We start from the raw sequence: 21,105 nt of genomic DNA, 5'->3' as shown, positions 1-21,105 counted from the left end.
TAAGTAGCAATTTTCTAGATGTAATCTTTTTTTTGACTCACACTGTATATTGGTTTGAAGCTATCATGTATGGAAGTACATGTACATGGATTGGTAAATATTTGAAGCATTGTGACTGCTTGATTGCAGTGTTTGCTGTGTGGTAAACTGATCATCTGATTTGAAATGAGGGTGTTATTGCCTTGGTGTTTTGCCTGAGGAAGCACAAGCGTTTGCCAAGAGATGTTGACAATGTCACCACAACAATGCATTGGTAAACTTCATTTTATATGGATATGGGTAATACATTTTCATAGTCTTGGTTCTTGATGGAAGGAATAGACTGGTTAGAACATATGTGCAATGATTATATCTTGGGTTCATGTATGATTGGAAATTTTCTTTCGAGAAAATAGAAATTTAGTACAGCTCACATGAACTTCTTGTGTTAAATCAACTGCAGCATCAAATTTCACTACTTTCATATATACATGTATAATTGGACTTTGCTCAAACTTTCTGTTTCTCTAATGTTCTGCTTCTACTAAACCTACTTAATGTCAAGGGGGACTTCCCCTTTAAAATATTGAATAGTAATTTTAACTTCGCTAATCCCTTCAAGATGTTACCTGGTACTCGCCTGTTTAAGAAGTGCCATAGACATCAATGTATAATCATTAAAACTCTTGTGTTCATATCAGTAGTATTATTCATGTTTTTATCCACGCTCTAATTGCAATCAAATTGTTGATAGAATGTGTTCATCTCTGGAACCCATATCTTGTGGCTGTAATATAGTCATCATGCAAATTGTAATGTCTCATAGTACTTTAATGTGAAAAATAAAAGTATTGATTGCCAAGCTAAATTAAATGTTGTGTACAGTGTTTTACTTTCTTGATCAGAATGATCATACACAATCTCACATATGTGTTTTTTCAGTCAAAAACTGTCCTAGGTTAATACATTTAAGCCGTTGACTGCTGCATTTTTCAAAGTTCCATAGGCTTAATACAGGGACAACCAGGTTCCAGTAGGCAAGGGTTAATTGGTTGGGATTTGTTCAATTCAGTTGTTGTGTTTGACAACAACTCCATGAATGGAATCCAGCTTACTATATAGTTATTGCTATGTTGGGCAGGTGCTGGGCAAGCTAATGGATTTTAAAGAAAATTTTTCAGATGAACTGATAGCTAATCAGGCTAGTGCACATGCCATCAAGGCCTCTCAAGGAAGTGACAGAAATAAAAAAATACATGTAGATAAAACCAATTCTGCAATACATTGAATTGTATTAAATATTCGATTTAAATCCAGCACATATATACAAGAATAGATGGATCTTTGATAGAGTGATCTTACAAACCAAAACAGGAGCAAAATTCAAGTTTGATTGTAATCCATTAATAGGTTCTCAAAAATATCATGATTACAAGCTATTTTTCATATACATTTATGACCCTTTGATCTTTGGTCTCATGATCCTCAAATCTAATCAATTCATTGGCTCTGCAAGATACATACGGGTACACGACCCAGGTTTGGCAGGAATCCGTCAATCAGTTCTTGAGATAACAAAATCTTGAGAATGGGAAGGACGGACAGACAACCCGAAAAGATACCGCCTCCGGCTACTTCTTTGCGGAGGCATAGAAATGGCAGATACTACTAATTTTCCATTCTCTCCATTACAAAAAGAAATGGTTATGTCCAATGATTAAAGCTATTTTAGAAACGTTACAATTTTTTCGGAGAAATACACTGTCTTCACTCTTTATTTTAACCAAATTCTCAAAATGGCTATACAAAAGAAAAGGTAGAGGGGATCAAATATCAGTAGCGTAGCACAAGAGATTGCGTCTGGTTGATGGAGAGATCCAGAAAGTGGGGGCAGTATAAAACGACATCGGCCTTTAATCTTCAGAAGATATTGTCGATTATAACCTTTTCTTGCCCAAAACATAACATTCATCATGGACAGGATTTTCCGCTTACAGCATGAAAAGGGTTAATGTCTACCAGAATGATGGTATCTCCTAGCCGACATGATTCCGGCATTGTGATCCAGAGGCCTGTAATAGACCAGACAGATCCCTGTTTGACAATCTTCAGCCTTTTAGGGCCTGGTCCGCATCTTGCAGGTCTTGGTCTTCCAGTCTCTTGACATGCTTCTGTTTGATGTTTGCATCCACCCTTGGAAGATCCTCTCTGGTCCTTACTGCTCTCTGTAATGGAAAAAAACAGAACAAAAGTCCTTTTAATTTCCATCCCATCCAAACTTTCTGTTGTGAAATTTCAAATATCATAAATCAGATTTTGTTTGGAAGGGGGCCGTGCTGCTCAAACCTCATAACCCCTTCCCATTTTTTAGGGTCATTTTGGCGGAAAAGGGTACCAATTTTAGGGACTTTTCTTGATGCAAACACCTGAAAATTTTGGAAAAACAAACCTGTGTTTAGTGTTATTTTTGTAAAAATGGGACCCATGTTTAGGGATTTTTTGGTGAAAAAGCGACCCATTAGAGCACATCCCTGTATGTCTTAATATGTGAGTACCCCCCCCCCCCCCCCGGAAGAGAACATGTTGTTTGCTGAGAGCTGAATGGGCATATTTACATAGAGCTAACTTCCTTCTGGCTCTAAACAGACAATACATTAGACTAGTAAGAAGGAAATGGAGGTTTATAAAAAAAAAAATTAAAAAAAATTAAAAAAAAACTTTAAAAAAAAAATCATTTCCCATATGCCTACAAGGCTCTGCCTATTAATAGCCTTCGACCCCTGCCCATGGCAAAGTTTCACCGAATTGGTTCAAACATGTCTGTACATTATTCAACCTTTCAAAACATGTTAACTGAAATTACTATGCCAACATTTTTCTCTTTTCATTCATCACAATTAATTGGTAAGTCAATAAAACATGTGGCACCAACAAGACTGCATGGATGGCTAAATTTGTTAACAATAACAAAAATGAATTGTAATTCTGTAAACAAGAGAACATATTTAACATGATGACATCATCGTTATTGCCTCGCTTGCGTAGCTCTGATTCAAATATCAATATACAAAACCAGGCTACATGGCCTGGGGGTGTTTCATAAAGCTGTTTGTAAGTTACGCACGACTTTACGCACGACTGGTGATATGTTCTTGTGCTACATGTAAATGATTGAGAATCTGTTTAGCACCCAAGAACATGTTCCAGTCGTGCGTAAAGTCGTGCGTAACTTACGAACAGCTTTATGAAACACCCCTAAAAAAAACCTAAAATTAATGACCATGCAACAGATCACTTTAGCACATTGATATACTGTAGATCAAGAAAAAAAAAGGTGTGATTCAGTATTTTGTGATAACTACATGTTATCATTAAGCTTATTAGGTAGAAGAAAAGCAAAAACCCTCACTATATGCCTACAAATTACCATTATATCAACATGCATGGTGTATACTCAAAACAAGGACCTATATTTGCTCTTTACTGTTATGGTGAATTTGTCCTCGAAAAAAAGAAAAATATTTACCAACATCATTTTAGTGGCTAATTGCTTTGTATGATTTTGAAGGCAAAATTTAGCAGTCATTCAGTTTTCAAAGATACATCAATTTAGGTATTTTTTTTTTGGTAATCAAGCAAGTATGATTTCTTTAGAGATAGAATTGATGGGCATTTATATCCAGTAGCATGTATGATAAATTGTCCCTTTGCAGTTCCCATCTGTTCCTGTCTTTTTAAATTAAACGATATGTAGAAATTTAAAAAAAAGTACACTGAGATAACTGTAGCTTTAATTTTCTTGAATAGCCAAAAGCAGGAAATAAGAGCCAGTGTCAATAGAGTCAATAATCACTAACCTAATGTAAACTAAATAAAAACTGGAATGCTAATTGCTAACATTACAAATAAAAAGTATGGTTAACCAAATTGTGTTAAATATTATTTTTTGGGTTAAACTTCACATTGAGAATTTGGAGTTCACTGAACAAACAATTTAAAGTGTTTGCTTTTACACGGACCAGTTCCTTTGCATACTTAAGCATCTCTAAAAAAGTAACTAACAATTCACTGACTCAGCAACCACTTTTGTCAGATTCTAGCAGGATAAAAGCAGCACCTGGTGTGTCACCTCTGTTACCTCTAAAAGTACATCAGTAAAAATTGGTATGTCATCATTCTTTTGTTAATCATTATTGGGTACTTTGAAGAAGTTTTTATACAACCCACATATGTAAACAAATCTATTCCATCACCAATAACTAAGAAAATGACAGTTTATGAAATTGTCTGTAAAGAACAAATTGGAGAGGACCTCTCAGATATCTCACAATGTTGCTAATTTGTGTTTCATTGATATACATATTTTTTTAATGCAAAAAATTAAAAACTTCCTATTTTGTATTGGATATTGCTCAAACTTTCACTTATTTTTTTCTCTTATTTTTCTTCTTTTATCAATACCAGCAAATGAACACGGTGGACTTCCCATTTAATTCACTGTGGCAGGCAACTTGCCGCAACACAGATCTTTTTCAACGAAAGAGACCAGGAGAGCATTTGAAAGAACCCAGAAACTCAAAAACATTTATTTGGATAAATAGCTGAGGGTGATCAACTACTTCTTGCTAAAGACATGAAATAACATCAACAAAAAACATGCATTCTAAGCTTGGAATTTAATATAACACTGAGGTGCTATCTAGACTTTGCTCATATTGTGCACGATTCTGGGCTGTGTGGAAATCTGAGTGTCCATACTATTTGGCAACAGACTTCATCAAGATATGGTTACAGATCAGACAGCGACTCAGCGAGTACACCAGGGATGTTTGCTGTATGTACCAAGCATTTACAAGCAGACTGTTCCAGTAAACGCTTCTTTTTCTGAAACAGCAAATCAAGATTTTTTTTCAGAAAAACTAGCTACCACTTAAACTGGGAGTGATATCTACTCTACTCTACAAGTCCAAGGAGAAGGCAAAAAAGAAGTGATTTTGGTTTCAGGAGGAACATCACAATTTCCATATGAGAAGAGAGCAGAAGTCTTGAAAACATCATAACAGAGCATGAACGAGAACCAACAACATGATCAAAGCTGTAATTCACTCAATAAAGCAGCTAATAACATACCGGTATTAGTTTTGTCTAATTCAAACTACAATAGTTGTTATATGTACCTCTTTTAAAGCTTTTCAGTAGATGATGAGTTGTATGTATTTTTCAACTTGTAAATAGGAAAGGCCACATACAATAGTTTCCCAGTTTCCTGTTCAGATCTGTTTGAAAAGGAGGAGGGGCCCTTTCAATTTATTTTTATTTTGCGTTACACTTATTGGCACATATTTTATTTTAATTTTTTCCCCTCTAATAAAATCAGCAAGATTGAAAATGTGCTCGTTAATCAGCAAGTTACAAGAGCTTTTTTATGAATGTATAAAGGCTAGCACTTTCCTCCTTCTGATTACATTGATTGCATTATCAAAATGTAATTCTACAATACTGCATGTCATGGAGGGGGAAGGGGCTCAATTAAATTTCCCATATCCTTGTGACAGCACAAAAATTACACTGCAACATGGATATACAGCTCCATTTTATACTAATCCAGGAGCCGTGTCGCTCGCTCAGAATCAGCTCCTCGTAAATCAAAACAAGACTGACAATAAAAACTATTCCATCCATCTCACGATTGATCCAGTCTCGAGACATGATCAAGGTACATATATTCTTACTGCTTACAAGAATGGTGATATGATACCAGAGTATCCAAGAATCGGGTTGCGCGTTGACTATCCTCCCGGGAAGCCATCGTGCCACTCGAGTACTGAGTACATTGTCAGGGATTGGGCCACGCTGCAATGTGCAGCTTCAGCAGGTACGCTGCCAGGGCAGATTGTGTGTTACCAAAATGGCAGCAGAGTCCCCCCTTTGACTGTACCCTCGGTAAATACCGGGACGCTGTATCAGAGTATGTTGGTTAAGTTAGCAGGCAGTGTGGTCTGTTGTTCTTCTCTTGCTGAACACACTGTAGATAGGTGTGCGTGCATGGATTGTGGGTGGGACCCAGTTTTTAATGAGGCATTGGTCGACATCCCAGAACCTTGTCCAGTTGGTACACCAACAACAACAACAACACCAACAACAACACCAACACCAACCCATGACCATAAAGAGGAAAATGAAACTCCTATTCCAACATCCAATCTGATTTATACAGAGCCTCAACAGGTCAGTCATTATTATTCAGGGATCTGGGAGCATGTTTTTCTTGATATTATAATTCTAATAAATATTTTTTTCAGTGTACTGAATTTTTGGAAATTTAGGCATGTGAGAATATACTCTCCCTCCAAAAGATTGAATAATGAACAAAATCAGGAAGAATGGCATGGTATGACAGTTTAGAAAGGTTATCACTGATCTGCATTTTGTTGATGAGAAAAAAGGGAGAGAAAAAAGGATGGAAGAGGAGGTTAAGGTCAATGTGAAGACGGCCCTTTTTCACTTGACCTTAACCAACTTTAACCTTGTTCACTGGAATTTCATCCATTAAATAAGAAAGTTTCCCATGCTACATCTCTAGTGTGTGTCATAAATATTACATTTTTGTATCCAGTTCCAATCACATTGTCTCAACTAATACCTCATTCCATTGTTCAGGGAGCTGGGAACTTGTTGTCAATAGGAACTCCTCGTAATAATTTTATTTTGTTATCCTGTCTATTAGCAAGATTACAAAACTGAAACGAGACAGATCCATGTCGATTTAAGTTTGAATAAATGAGCAAGATGCTCAGGCCTAATAATAAAATAGTGATGAGGAAAAGTAATGATGAAGCCATTCTCTCACATATAATGTAGTTCATTATAGCAAAGTTGAGAAATGTAATTATGTGATTTCATCATTTCAGTGATCCACTCATATATGGATTATGATGTGGCTATCCCATGGCAGTTAGGTGGTGTAAAAATCACATAACTCCCACATAAAAACAAATAAATTATGTATTTATTTTAAATAAAAACTAATAGTGTCAGCCCTCTCCATTACTGTGGCATCCTTGTGTCACTATGTGGTGCCAAGTGGCTATCACCTGGAAATAACTTGGTTTTACATAGGGAGTACACAACCATGCTTTTATGAGGTTCAAAAGAGAAATAAAGTGAATAGCTAAACCCTGCTCTACAGGGCAGCTCCATGGCTCCTACCAGAATTTGTCATGCTGACAATTTCATTTATTTATTCATTTATTTATATATTCAAAAGTAGCCTTACATGACACAGAAAGGCTTTAAAGGCAGTGTATGAAATGTAGGAAATCTGTGTGAATATCATTATATGCCAGAGGTTATAGCTTCACGGGTATTTGGCCTGCAATGCCTACCGACCAGACATAATGTATACCGGTATCTTAAAATCTTTGTTAAATATTTACCTAGTAGATTTGAAGTACTAGACTCATTTTATATATTAAAGTTGCCCACAAAAAAAAAGAATTTTCATTAATATTAAACTCGCCATTCACTGTATCTAAGCGGGTATTAGATTTTGCAATATTTTATGTTTGTTGCTAGGTACCATGAGAATGATTAAACCCTATTCAGACAAGATTTAGGAGGATTTGTAACTTTCCGTTTAGGGGGACCATTTTACTCGTTCCCAAGATATTAGTTGTAAACTTAGTCCTGTTTCATAAAACTTTTTATCAATAGCAAGTGTCACATTTCTATAACAAATTTCACAACCAATCAAATGTAAACATTTCAGTAGCTCATAATTAAAGGTAATACAAAGTTTTGGTAAATTTTGAAGATTGGGTGGATAGTGATTCTTTACAATTTTTATATATTTGGATGCCCCTGTGGATGAATTATAAGCACAACAATGTTTAGCCCCTAAAACGCTTCTGCTTTTGAGGAAAATGGAATATAAAAATTTACCGGTGCTCCCGGTAAATTTTAATAAATTTCAAATAGCGCTTACGGCCGTACAATAATAGCTGCGACCATGAAAATCTCAGAATATGTAGTTGTGATATATAATTTCCAAACGGGAATAGCTAATCGGTTGATTTTAGTCAAGAAATATTGTTTTATAGGTTAATTAATATCTTGACCTTGAGAGGGAGCTATACAGCATAAAGAGTTGATTATTGACATTTTCATAACTTTAGACTCGATTGCAACCGCGACAATTATCACTAAATATTGTCGGATCGCACATGCTTCCAATATTTTTATTTGAACCAAATTCATGACCTCATACCAAAACTTTGTATTACCTTTAATATTGTAACTTGTTATTTATAACAATTTTTTGAAACAGGGCAGTGGTAGTGCAATTGGGCATATGTGTATTATTTTCATATTCTATTTTTAAATAGCTATTTCTATATTACTGTTAGTTTATATTAGCTATTTGTTATATTAAAGTTTATAGAGCTAATCATAATCAGTGTACATTGTGATCTTTCAAAAGTCGAGACAGGCAAATTTATGTTCAAGAAATATTCATTAATACTACATTTAAAAAAAAGGAAAAGAAAGCGTATATTAACAGAACCTATCAGCATTAAAAAAGAATGCAATCCATGTACATTGTGAAAGCATTGAAAATGCCCCATAAAATTCTCACCTTTTAATTTATCATTAATATATTAAAAGAACAACATTTTCCTCTTCACATTGCATAATAAAACTACAACTATTATTATGCGATTAGGTTATGCAAATTTTGTTCGGCATATGTCAAATGTATAGATGCTGAAACAAAATATTTGTTGAGAGTCAAGGCGCATGAATTCATTTGGATAGAGTAAATGTCTTTCCGGCTCTTACCATTAATACTTTTCTATTACCAGTACCAAGCACACTATGCAAATAAGGATCTAACTGCAAACCAAAATAAGACATTGTTTTATGATTAAATACAAATATATAAACAAGGAAACCTGACTGAAGTTCTTAAAGGCCCACTGCACTACTTGTAGCTACTTGCGCCCTCTATATAACAAACCATGCCTAATCGGTGACCATTGGTCCCCCATGATCCTCTTTTTCTTATGTTAACTGAGAGCTGAGTTGATGAGATAACCACCTGTCCAGTGACCTTGCAGGGCAGTCTAATCCCTCCTGTAAACTATGGCAGATACGCTTTAAAGGCAATGTGAGTAGTTTGCTTGAAACTGTAGGATATAGTACAGGGCTTTCAGTCATAGAAAAGGCAGAGTCTGCTTAAAATCAGGGACAATCTTGCAGCTGGTCTGACATCATAACCATTAGATAGAAGCCAATCAGCTATGACATTAACAATCAACAAACCCATCAATCTAGAACCTTGTTGATTGGGAATCATTTCTGTCATGTAAATAATATGCATGGTTCATTGGTCCATTGCACATCATGTGATGATTCATGACGGCCTAATGCAAATATGCAAAGTCCCATTAGGGGTAACGTATGACATCATGATCCATGTACAGAGGTTACTAGTCATGAACACTGTATATGGTGTATGACATCACACACAAGTGCGTACATAGATCTAACCAGAGTTACCAGACCCTCTCATGGCAGTATATTATACAGTTATTATTGACTGGCAGGAGGTGTAATTTAACATTTTTGGACCGCTGAAGGGAGTTATATTTCCCAAGTGGTTATATTTTCCCGAAGCGCGCAGCGCTGAGAGAAAATATGGTCACGAGGGGAAATTTAACTCCCTTCAGGTCCAAAGAATGTTATATACCCCCTGCCAGTCAATAACTGTTATATTAGATAGCCTTGGTTTTTTTGTGTGGGGGGGGGGGGGGGCTATATTTTTTTTTGCCCGAAAAAATGTTTCCCCTTTTTTTTCGGGGACAATCAAAATTATGGAAAAAATAATCTGTCGAGATAGTTCAAGAAAGAAAAAAAACCTTACAAAAAAAAAAATATATAAAAAAATTTGGGGAAAAAAAAATTCTTACCCAATAAAGCATTTTTCGGGAAAAAACATATTTAAAAAAAAAAAAAAAAAAAAAATGTGAATAAAATAATTTCAAGGAAAAAAAAAAATTCATGAAAAAAAAATATTGAAGAAATAAAATGACCCTCGGTAACGGTGTAATGTGTGTAATTGGTGACATAGAGTCCTCAAGAGGGCGACATGCATTGATTAAAAATATATTCATTTTCCCAGCCGGTAAAATATAACCAACCAGGAAAATATAACAATTTGGATCTTCGCAATTGATATCACGTGACGAGCTCTGGACCAATCACATCTCGGTATCTGTCTAAGCTATCTAATATATTTGTATACTAACCATCACTTTAGATCACATCAGATAACTCAAACTTGTTTTATGATTTCAGTATGTAACTCACCTCTATCTTATTGACCAGCTCCACATCCCACTTGTGTACCACAAAGTTGGTGACATGACCGCTCCCCTGGCTCCCTACACGCCCCACCCTCCCTGCTCGATGGATGTAGTCCGACATGAAGGGAGGGAAGTCAAAGTTCACCACATGCTGGACCTGTGGGTAAACAAACAACATCAGGGGGGTGTTTCACAAAGATCCTAAGTTAAACTTAACTCTAAGTTGGACTTAATCGTTAAGGAGAGCCACTTGTAGCCTTAAAATAAAATATATTCAAAAGCAAAAACTCTTTAGACTTTTTTTTATAAATTCCACACCAAGAATATGAAATCTCCTCGATAATAGAGTGATTTGAATCACCATTTTATGCCTTTTAAAATAACTTTTACAAAATATTTTCATAGATGCTAACGGCTTTCCATAATTGTTAAGTCCAACTTAGAGATATATTTGGTCTTAGGATCTTTGTGAAACACCCCCCTGTATATGTAAAACAAAGTCATCTTCTGTGAATTAGTATGGAGATTTACTTGTACAGTACAACATGGTTGTCCCATCAAAACAGCCTGAAAGTTTGGAAGTTCCAGAGCTGTTTTTTTTTTTTGGGGGGGGGGGGCAAAGGTCACATAAATCTCTGACAAGTTGGAAAAAGAGAACACTAGCCTAACTTCGCAGATTTTTTTTTAACCAAAAAAATGGATTAGGTCATGGAAATGAAAATGAGAAAAAAATAAGAAATGTGTGTATTTTCATTGTGGTGATTTGTACAGATTAAAGAAGTTGATATTTGGCAGCACATAAGTTGGTGGACAAAATGTATGCACAAAGGCAGTGTTCAGGTTTAACTACACCTTGCCCAAAGCTAGGCAGATTTCAGCATGGCATATCTGCTCACACGAGGCATACATTGCATACAGTTAACTCTGCATAAGTCAAATCTGTTGGGGCCACTAAAGATAGGCTTTAAAATTTGACTTAGCAGTGTAAATAACACACATTTTGCATATAGTTTGGTAAAAAACTTTGATTTGAAAATTTGGCTTGTGCGACTTCAACTTATGCGAAGTTTACCTGCAAAGTTGAATGTGTTTGATTGCCGTGACATACCTGAACTGTATCCACTCCTCTTGAAGCTATATCTGAACAGACCAAGATGTGGGCTTCACCTGATTTGAATGCTTCCATTACTCCACTACGAGACTGGATGAATGATTTAAGAAAATAAAAGACGATTGTAAATTTTTTTAATCAAATCAGTCACTTGGTAGTCCCTGTTCACAGATACTATTCACTCAATGATTTTCATAGTGACTTATCAAATGTTAAAACAACAAAAACATACAAAACAGAGCAAAATTAATGTAAATGTATTCTTCAGTCAGAGTAGCTTCAATAAACACTATATCATGTACTATGACTAACAGAGAATTATGTTTGCAACAGAGTCACTTGGATAGAAAATAAATTGAAGTTCGTATGCAGTTGACATTATTACAAAATGTGTGTTTTGAAGCAGGTCTGTCCCTAAAAATCCGAAATATATTTTGTCATAACCTCTTCATCTATTTCCAGTTAGTGTTTCTGTATATGCATGTGATTTCCCCTATACAGTTGTATTTCCAGATAAAGATGGTTAATGAGATCTATCAATTTGATCTATGAATATATTTATTGTAGATTTAAAATATTTAAAAAAGAGGAAAATATATCAATTTATCAATAAAGACCCTTACTGCAAAAGAACACACTTTGAAATATTCCACCATTTTTCATTGTTCAGGATGAAGTTATATCACAAGGTTAAACTAAAAATGCCTTAGGCACCATCTATGTTGGTCATAAAGTATCGATAACCATACCTTGCCACCCATTTTAGAGTGTAGTCTGAGGGCTGGTATGCCATTCTCTGTGAGGATGTGAGCAAGCCAATCACAAGTGGATGCCATGTTACAGAAAACCATGGTAGGTACACGTCTCTTCTGTTCTCTCTTCACCAGCTCAAGAATCTTGACTGCAGGAATTATGATAAAGAGATAAAAGTATAATCCACTTTTAGCATACATCAGGAATCACATTATGATATATTGCCTCAAATCACTTCCAAAGAGCTTTTAAAATTGATATCCTGGTTTAAGCATCAGTAACTGCAATGGACACAGAGAAAGAGAGAGAGAGAGAGAGAGAGAGAGAGAGAGAGAGAGAGAGAGAGAAAGAGAGAGAGAGAAAATAAAATTGAAAAGAAAAATAAGAATTTAAAAATAATATATTTTTTTCTTCCTTTACTTCAACCCCAAAAAAGTAAATAAATCAAATTCAAACTAAAACTAAAAAAAAATAAAAAATAAATAAATAAAATAAAATCAATGACATACGTGCTTTGTCCTCTGAGTGTAGCCTAAGGAACTTCTGATGTACATGAGGCATGATACGATGAACATGAGGGGTAGAAATCACCTCTAGATTCTCAGGCTATAATAAAAGCATGTTCAATAAATAATATAATCAAATAATCAATATAGTAAATATCAAAATTATATACACAGAAACGAGAATGTATGGCAAAAATATGAAAACAGGAGTTATAGTTAGTTTATAAACACATCTTTCCGCAACTGATGTTTCACAACATTTTATTCAGCTGTTTTATTATAATATTCAGCACAACCAAAATATCTTTTTTTAATTAAACAACATCTGATCTGACACTCTATAAAACTCTACCATGGTATTGTAGTGGTTACACACTGTTTCAACATTCACCAGATTGGAGAAAAACACATATATATATATATATATATTCATTTCAATACCTGGGCACCATCTTACAAAGAGTTGTGATTGATCCAAATCAATCTCAAGTTTACAGTCTCCTATCTCTTTTGTACATAGTTGCGATTGATATCAACTCTTTGTAAGACGGGGCCCTCATCTCCACCCCATTCCCCCCCCCCCCAACATACAAACATTTTTGTAAAAGTTATGTAAAGTCATTAAATAATCATATATTTTAGGGATAGACAGTCACTGGAACAGAGTAAAAACTTCACCAGTGGAGCTATATTCTTTCACAGACTCTGAAAGTGTTTATCATCCTTACTTTGCAACAGCAAGGAATTTAAATTCAATTTCTACCATCACAGAATACAGTAGTGTGAATAATTCCATACAATATTGTCACTTCATCAAACTCAAAGCACATTTTATATTTCAGACCATATCATCTGATATTAAAGAGTCAGAAAGGCATGAACTCAAATCACTTCACACAGAGTCAATGCCCTTCTAGCTCTCCACAAACATTATGTTATGATTTTATCAGCAGACGGATAGAAGTGTCAACTCACAGGAATGATTTCAGCCAGGATGTTGGTAGCCTTGCGTGGCATGGTGGCTCCTACCATCGTCAGTTGAGCCTCTCCTGGAGCCGTCACCTTACAAGCTTTCCCTTCTCCAACCTGACAGTGGGGAGAAGGGGGGGGGGGGAAGAATTTGTAAATTAATAACTCATTAATTAGCGTTTTAACGACAGACATTCATTCATGCTTTCATTTTTGTATTGCTTTCTTTTTTATGTAAATATACACGATTCCTTTGTATTGATGTAATGTGTTCCTTAATATTTTGAAGCCGCTTCAAGCGCCTTGAGCATTTGATTAGAATGGATAATGGCGCTATATAAATCTCAATTATTAATATTATTGACAGTTCTTTGTAGATGCAAAATAAATGCTTTTTAACAGTGGAAGGAAAACAAATGTTTCTGTACACAAAAAGGATCAACCATTATATTAAACAGGCATCATTGGCTAATTTAGGGGAGGGGGGGGGCAGATCCAGCCCATGTCCCTCCCTTTTAAACGAATGAAGCATACCACAAGTACACAACAACAAATGCGCCTTGGACCTGCTCTTGACTCATATTAACCTGTCTGAGAATCTGGAGTATCTGGTGTATTAAGCTATCATTATAAAAGAATAACAATAATTAGATTATAGCGCTTTTCTAGAGGATACAAGGTGTTGTCCCTTACTTTCAGGACGAATTAAGAAGAATCTTACAGGTAATTGTTCAGATTTTTGTAAAAGAAGTAAAATGAAGTATCTAATTCATCAATCACTATGTGAGAAACAGATTCCAGGCTGCTATAACTTGGTACCAAATAGTCATGGAGGAGTCCCGTCCCCCACCCCCACCCATCTTTCAACCTGTCCTACAGAAAATTGAATCAACGACTACTTCATTTACACTCACATTGACCCTTTTGAGAATCTTGAGGGTCTGTTGTATGAAGCTATCATCCAGCATGGTGTCTGATTCATCGATCACTATATGAGATACACAGTCCAAGCTGCCATAACCTAGTGAAGAAACATAATTAAGAACAAAGGTCGTGAATTCACCATCAGTAAACATACCATTCAAAGAGGTGCCTGATTTGGCATAACACACATTTTACAAGCACCCAAACATCACTTTTTTTTTCAATTCAAAATGGTTTTTTTCAAATAAAACTTTCATTGAGGCGTTTAGCCGAATTGCAAAAGTTTATGAACAAAATTAATAACACATAATGTAATATATAACATAACATAACATGATATATTGTGAAAGAAAACTGTCTACAAGATATGAGAAAAGTTAATTGTGTAGTGTATAATACAATTTGGTGATTGTTAGGGCTTGGAACAACCAAATATGAACAAATCATGTTCAAAATTACATACAGTGAAAAGCTCTGCACATGGACCTAAAGCCGTCGGCCGTCTGGTTGCTTACTTACAAGCATTTATGCTTTCTTAGCAGTCAGATAAAATAACTGCCAACACCACCACCACCAATATGGGATTGTACAAACTTTTGGCATGGAAATTTGGCCCAAAGTCAGACCTCTTTCTAGATATATTTGAAAAATATGAATTGCACTTCTTCTTGTTAGTGCAATATTCTTTCACTTGCAAATGAAATGAATGAAAATTCCACTACTTATTATTCATCTTCACAAAGACAGCCTTCTCTTTTACTTGACACATAGTATTCAACAGGCTAATATGTCTTCACAAAAACATATAACGTACAGATATACAAACAGGTATCTTTAGTACATTTTTTTGATGACAAACACTGGAAAATCTACTAAAGGGAAATTGAAGATGTGGTCAGTAAAGACAGGTGGTTTTTCTATTCAGGTGGTGGCTAAAACAGCATGTTTCACTCTTAATGTATTTACCTTGTCTCACAGCATTTATAATGGGTCCAGGCGTAGATATGATGATGTCGGTGGATATACTCAATCTCTTTTCCAGGCTTTTCTGAGGGGAATTAGTATGAGAATCATAAAAAGAATTCAATAGGCTACTCAGTATCAATCATCTAATGGTGAGAGGACAATTGTGTTATTCTCTTGAAAATAACTGCATTTCTTTGTTTAGCTGAGACAATTTAGGCAACTATAGTTGGAAGATAAAAGAATTTATGATTTGTGACTAAGACATAGTCAAGGTAAATCATTGCATGAGGATGTTGAGAATGAAGTTTGATGTATACTTGCTTGACAAGCTTAAGATTGATTTATTGTTACTGATATATACGGATGTTTTAAGATATTTTAAAGTGGAAAAAATTGTATGTAGGCGGCAAATATAGTTATTACAGCATGATACTGGTTTTGCTTTAATAAAATTGAGCAAACAGGCGAATATAGCAATACTGCAACTCAGGGGCTGGTCAAGAAGGTTTTGTAAAATCCAAAATCTGCTCCTGAAAGCACAATTAAAGGGGCTATTTTTGTGTGTTTTCAACTTTAATAACATATAGCTATTGGGGCTCACAGGGGGGGGGGGGGGGGGGGCATGGGCTAGGTGTGCTCCCCTACTATATATTATAAATAAATTGAAAGGAGGTAGATTCAGCTTTTGATCTGTATCTCTATGAATACCTACCAAGCTAGTCTCTCCATCAATGTACTGGACTGATAACCCCACAGAGTCTGCAAGAATCTTGGCAACCTCCTGGTAACACAAGAGAAAGAAAGAGACTGGGTAAAGGCAAGGTTAAGTATGGGTTTCTGATACATTTTGGAGTAAATATTTCAAATTAGGTTCATAGTTTGGTGACCTCTAATGCTACAATGAGCTTTCCCGTGTAGCAATCCAACAACTCAATACTCAAGACTTGGCCACTTAGTGACAAATATTAGGAAAAAATATGGAGTGCCTAGAAAAAAAATCCCTTTATTACTGCAGCCTACATAGAGTAATCTCAAATAGATAGAAATAATGAGTGAGTTAACTCTGGAAAGCTTCATAAGAGCTCTAATAATTCTAAAAGTAGTTCTGAATTTTTTTTTAAAGAGCTCTTGGTATGGACAAAAAAATTGTTTAAAAAATACTGCAGGAAGTTTTTGGCCCCTACATGTGTAACTCTAAAAAAAAAAACTGCTTTTATATACAGGTCCACATCTAGATCTTTAATTGTTACTCTCTTCTAAGAATATGAAGAAAAAAAGTTGAAATGGGTGTGGAGTGTCAATTCTTTCAGCTCTCCTAACTCCTGTCTCTTAAACTCTTAAAACGTGAGATGGCATCATGAGATCCTTACCCAAACTTGATGGACAAGCTCCCCGACAGGCACAAGCACAACACACCTAGGCAGACCAGGCTCTGCAGTGAAGGTGTCTGTCTGCTTAGACTCCTCAACCAGTCTCTGCATCAATGGCAGTAGGTATGTCAGTGTCTTCCCACTACCGGTCTCTGCAGCACATAGTGTGTTCTTACCCCGAAGGATGACTGGTATTGCAGACAACTAAATGGAAAAGGAAGGGAGGGAGAAAAAATTATTGTAAAATCAAATGCTACATGGCAGCCAACTCACTTAAGTTCCATACATGCGTGTGCATGTAATTGTATGTATACTGGGGGTTGTTTCACAAAGCTCCCAGGTTGAACATATATCTAAGTTGGACTTAACAATCATGGAAAGCCGTTAGCATCTTTAAAAATATTTGGTAAAAGTTATTTTAAAATGCATAAAATGTTGATTAAAATCTATTCATATTTTCTTATATCAAGGAGATTTCATGTTCTTGATGTGGAATTTATGACAAATCTAAAATACTTGAATTTTTGCTTTTTATTTTCATTTTATTTTAGAGTTAAATTCGACTGAGGATCTTTGTGAAACACTCCCCTGGTCTACTTTTAGGTTGCAGTATCTCTTATAAACAGAAGTAACATTGAAAGTTGCTATGTAATGTACTATACTGACATGGATATCATGAATGAAAACATTTTGGGGCGACTAGTCCCCTTAAAGTCACTTACAGAAGGTAGAGTCTAAAAAGGCTTTATGATGCAGATGATGACAGTGTGCAGTGAAATTATTGTGATTTGAAATTTCAAGCAGTTTATCACTTGCATATATTACTAGTAAATTATTTGTTTCGAATGGGGGGTACCTGTATACTTGTAGGTGTAACTATATCCATAACATCCAATCCTTTAATGATGGAAGGGTGAAGTTTCAGGTCTTGAAAGGTCTGGGCTTTCGTATCTTGCGTCTCTGCTTCACTGTCTCCTTTCTTGGCAATTGATGGATTCTGAAACAGGGGAAAGGGTGAAGGAAAGAGAATAAGAGGGAAAGAGATAGGGAGAGAGAGAGAGAGAGAGAGAGAGAGAGAGCGAGAGAAAGGGGTAAGAGTCAACAAGAAAACATTTAATCAAATTAGAGACAGAGAAATAAAGGATTGAAGAATGGGAAACAATATTTCTTCCATATTACCTAACTAAACGATGAAAGAAGACCTGTTTTTAACATAAATATTTAGGAACGCTCTGATCCCTATCCTGAATCATCTCACCAAGCGACTGACAAATACACAAGAGGTCAAGAGTGGTAAGCAATTTAGCTCTGGAAAGCTCTGCAAAATAAAAATTGCTGATTCATTGATTTATTTTCTTTACTTGCATGACTGCTTAAATTTAAAAGGAAATTACTGGTATACATTTGTAAATAAGCAACCAGTGGATCAGGTCCATGACATTTTAACCGAGGGATGTTGTAACTGAAGATGATTAAAAGCTTATTATTGCAAACCTAGAAAAAGCTGCATGAACAAAGATACAAAAAATAACCACTCACCCCTTTGTACGCTAAAATTGTGAAGTAGTCCCCCCTAGATCTACTAGACTTCCAGCCCTGCGATGTGAGCTTTGGAGGAGATAACTTCTCATAGGTCTGGTTGAGATAATGGTTGTACTCTTTATTCTTGGAGGAGATGATCTCAGTGCCAGGTCTAGCGGTGAAGATCCTCCCCTTCAACTTTACTGGACCTCTCTTCTGGCCCTGCTGGATAGTTTGGACCTTATTCTGTAAGGCTTTTGGAACCCTGATCACAGGGATGTCGGAGTCGGGGCTTGGCCTTGAACTCTTTGGTGATAAGAATGAAATTTAATTTAAAAGATATTTATTAAAATCAACATAACGGTCCAATGGACGAGTCATATGGATAGAAGCACACAAAAAAAACACATTGGAACATGATATTTGCATTACAGTAACATAGAAACAGGGTGGAGAAGAAGAGAGGAATAGTGAGAGAGGGATAGTGAGAAGAGAGAGGGAGACATGGAGATAGAGGGATGGAGAAAACTGAAAGGGACATGGAAAGTTGAGGGAAGAATTTATGGAGAAATATAATCAAGCAAAGATTCAAGTTTTCAAAAACCACTGAAGACATTAATCAGTGGTAATTCCTTAACTCTAAAATAAAAGGATGATTACAAGGAGCTGATATTGAAACAAGAATGGTTTTGGTAAGTAACTTTAAACTATTATAGGTAACTCCTATCAAATACTCAGCAGGGGTATATATAAAGAGGGAATTCATATTCATATTAAACTTGTTTTTAATATCTTTAGAAGACTACACAGGCAAATCTGGAGAAGAAACTAAACTTACTTGGCCTCAATGCAACTTTTTAGTTTAAGGAAAGAAAAAAAAAACCATGGTTGTTTTTCTATTCAGACCTTTTCATCAATCACAGTGAGTGTTATACTTACCGCGTATCTAATTGGGTAATAGCCTGCATTGTACAGGGCTGGATGGCAAATTAAATTGTGGAATCTCAGAACACATCTATGACACATCTCCATGATGCAAATTCCTGGAAAGATGCAAAAGTACCAAAATATGTCATTTGCACACTTATAGCTACCTTCATGCAGGGAGCTGAGAAATGTCTGAAATATTATATCACATTATTGTTGAGATCCATGACCATGACTAGGTCTAAGGTGGTAAATGCACACTTGAGTGAATGAGCAGCGACTTATTTCAGGAGAAAGCCTTGTTTTACATTGTAGCCAGTGGCTAGCCACACATGACACATGGATCTGGGCTAACTCGGGGACAACTCTGCCCCGCTGCAAATACGAGGCCGAATTGTCCCAGCATACCCTGACATAATGCTAGACCCTACCCTAACCCCAACAACAACGAAGACGAAAGACTTCGTAATCAAGGCTGATCGTCAACGAAACAAAGTTTGTTGTTTGTTGCTACGGCAGGCAGCCAGAGAAAATGAATTTATTTAATACAATTATGGAAATGCAAGCATTACTTAAATTTAAACAAACAGAACTTTGTTATTCCTGGCTCTTTTTTCCTGATTGAGATGTCATATGAAAGGGCAGAAAAAGAACTTTCTGGAAATGTCATTTTCTATTTGAAATTCAGATACCCCTTTGCCAAATGACTTTTTGGTAATTGGTACCCTTTCTTCAAATTGTTTTTAATCTCTCATGCGAGAAATATGGATGATACGAGTTGCAGCAAATGAAAGAGGAGGATCTTCGCTTTACAAATAGTCTATCTGTCATTTAATGATTATAATTGTGATTAAATTATGATAAAACATATATAAAACATAGAGAGTTCTCAGTTTCGTTTTTTCTGGGACACGCTGCATGGCTCCCATGATCTGATTTACATTGTTTTTTTACTGGAAAATGGATATTACCTTGACTTGATCATGACGTTTGTGACAGATTCCCCGCATAGTTACCTGCGGTATAATGCAACACCAACACCAATGCCAAACTTGAATTCATAAATTTCCCTGATGTTGGTGAAAATCGCGATACTCGCCTCGGTTCGACCTGCAGACGACATTTAACACCAGCCCTCAACAAAGATTACCGCCTTACCGGAAATGTGTCATATTTCCAAGGTCAACCTCAACACCAGCATGACTTTAGAGTTCAGGTTCGGTGTTGTATTTGTAGTTGGTGTTGATGTTCTCACAACACCAACATCAGCTTTCAACACCGAACTTCAATCACTCAGTGTGCGTGTAAATATTGCATGCAGTGCAATGCCAATACAGTACAGCCAGTAGGCTAACTCCAGGGAGCTCCGACGCCGACGCGGCCCGCGTCGGAGCTCCCTGGTTAGGCACTACCTCTGCAGAGTAGGCGGTATAGATAATTAAAGACATTTTTAATGATTTCTACGTTTCTATCACCAAAAATTTTGTCTTTCCTAGAATAAAATCATGTGGCGTACCTGTATCTAAAAATTCTGAAGGATCTCCGGGATAAATGTAGCTGTAGCTACCCGTAAACAGTAAGTATATGGTCGATGTAAATACGCATGTGGTTAGAAAATAACTTGCTCATGGGCGCTGCCATGTTGTACTCGCTCATTCATATTTAAAGATTTGTGTCTTTTATCGACGAGTGAATAACATTTTTAATAGTTTGAG

General features: G+C 35.9%; 1 protein-coding gene across 1 annotated transcript; it reads right to left on the bottom strand.

Moving 5' to 3' along the window:
* Window positions 1-707: 707 nt before the first annotated feature.
* Window positions 708-21,041, bottom strand: LOC763320 (probable ATP-dependent RNA helicase DDX28). Its single transcript, XM_030999533.1, has 14 exons — window positions 20,907-21,041; window positions 19,403-19,506; window positions 18,482-18,769; window positions 17,799-17,939; window positions 16,943-17,146; window positions 16,285-16,353; window positions 15,573-15,654; window positions 14,597-14,703; window positions 13,689-13,799; window positions 12,717-12,813; window positions 12,204-12,355; window positions 11,452-11,544; window positions 10,348-10,500; window positions 708-2,204 (listed from the first exon to the last, which is right to left on the bottom strand). Exons 2-14 carry the CDS (start codon window positions 19,493-19,495, stop codon window positions 2,088-2,090), a joined length of 1,707 nt encoding a protein of 568 aa, XP_030855393.1. The 5' UTR covers window positions 19,496-19,506; window positions 20,907-21,041; the 3' UTR covers window positions 708-2,087.
* Window positions 21,042-21,105: the final 64 nt, after the last annotated feature.

Source organism: Strongylocentrotus purpuratus, unplaced genomic scaffold (assembly GCF_000002235.5).
Source record: "Strongylocentrotus purpuratus isolate Spur 01 unplaced genomic scaffold, Spur_5.0 spur5_scaffold_5, whole genome shotgun sequence".
In the NCBI taxonomy this organism is placed as follows: domain Eukaryota; kingdom Metazoa; phylum Echinodermata; class Echinoidea; order Camarodonta; family Strongylocentrotidae; genus Strongylocentrotus; species Strongylocentrotus purpuratus.
Note: the sequence above shows the minus strand (reverse complement) of the source record. Positions and strands in the feature narration are given on the sequence as shown.

Bases quoted from the DNA above. Each gene is read 5' to 3' on its own strand.
- LOC763320 (XM_030999533.1), bottom strand. From the start codon at position 19,495: ATGGAGATGTGTCATAGATGTGTTCTGAGATTCCACAATTTAATTTGC. The intron at 12,356-12,716 runs GTATGTCATTGA...TAATTCCTGCAG, and splicing joins ACACTCAGAGGACAAAGCAC to TCAAGATTCTTGAGCTGGTG. The intron at 10,501-11,451 runs GTATGTCACGGC...GTTTACCCACAG, and splicing joins GAGGAGTGGATACAGTTCAG to GTCCAGCATGTGGTGAACTT.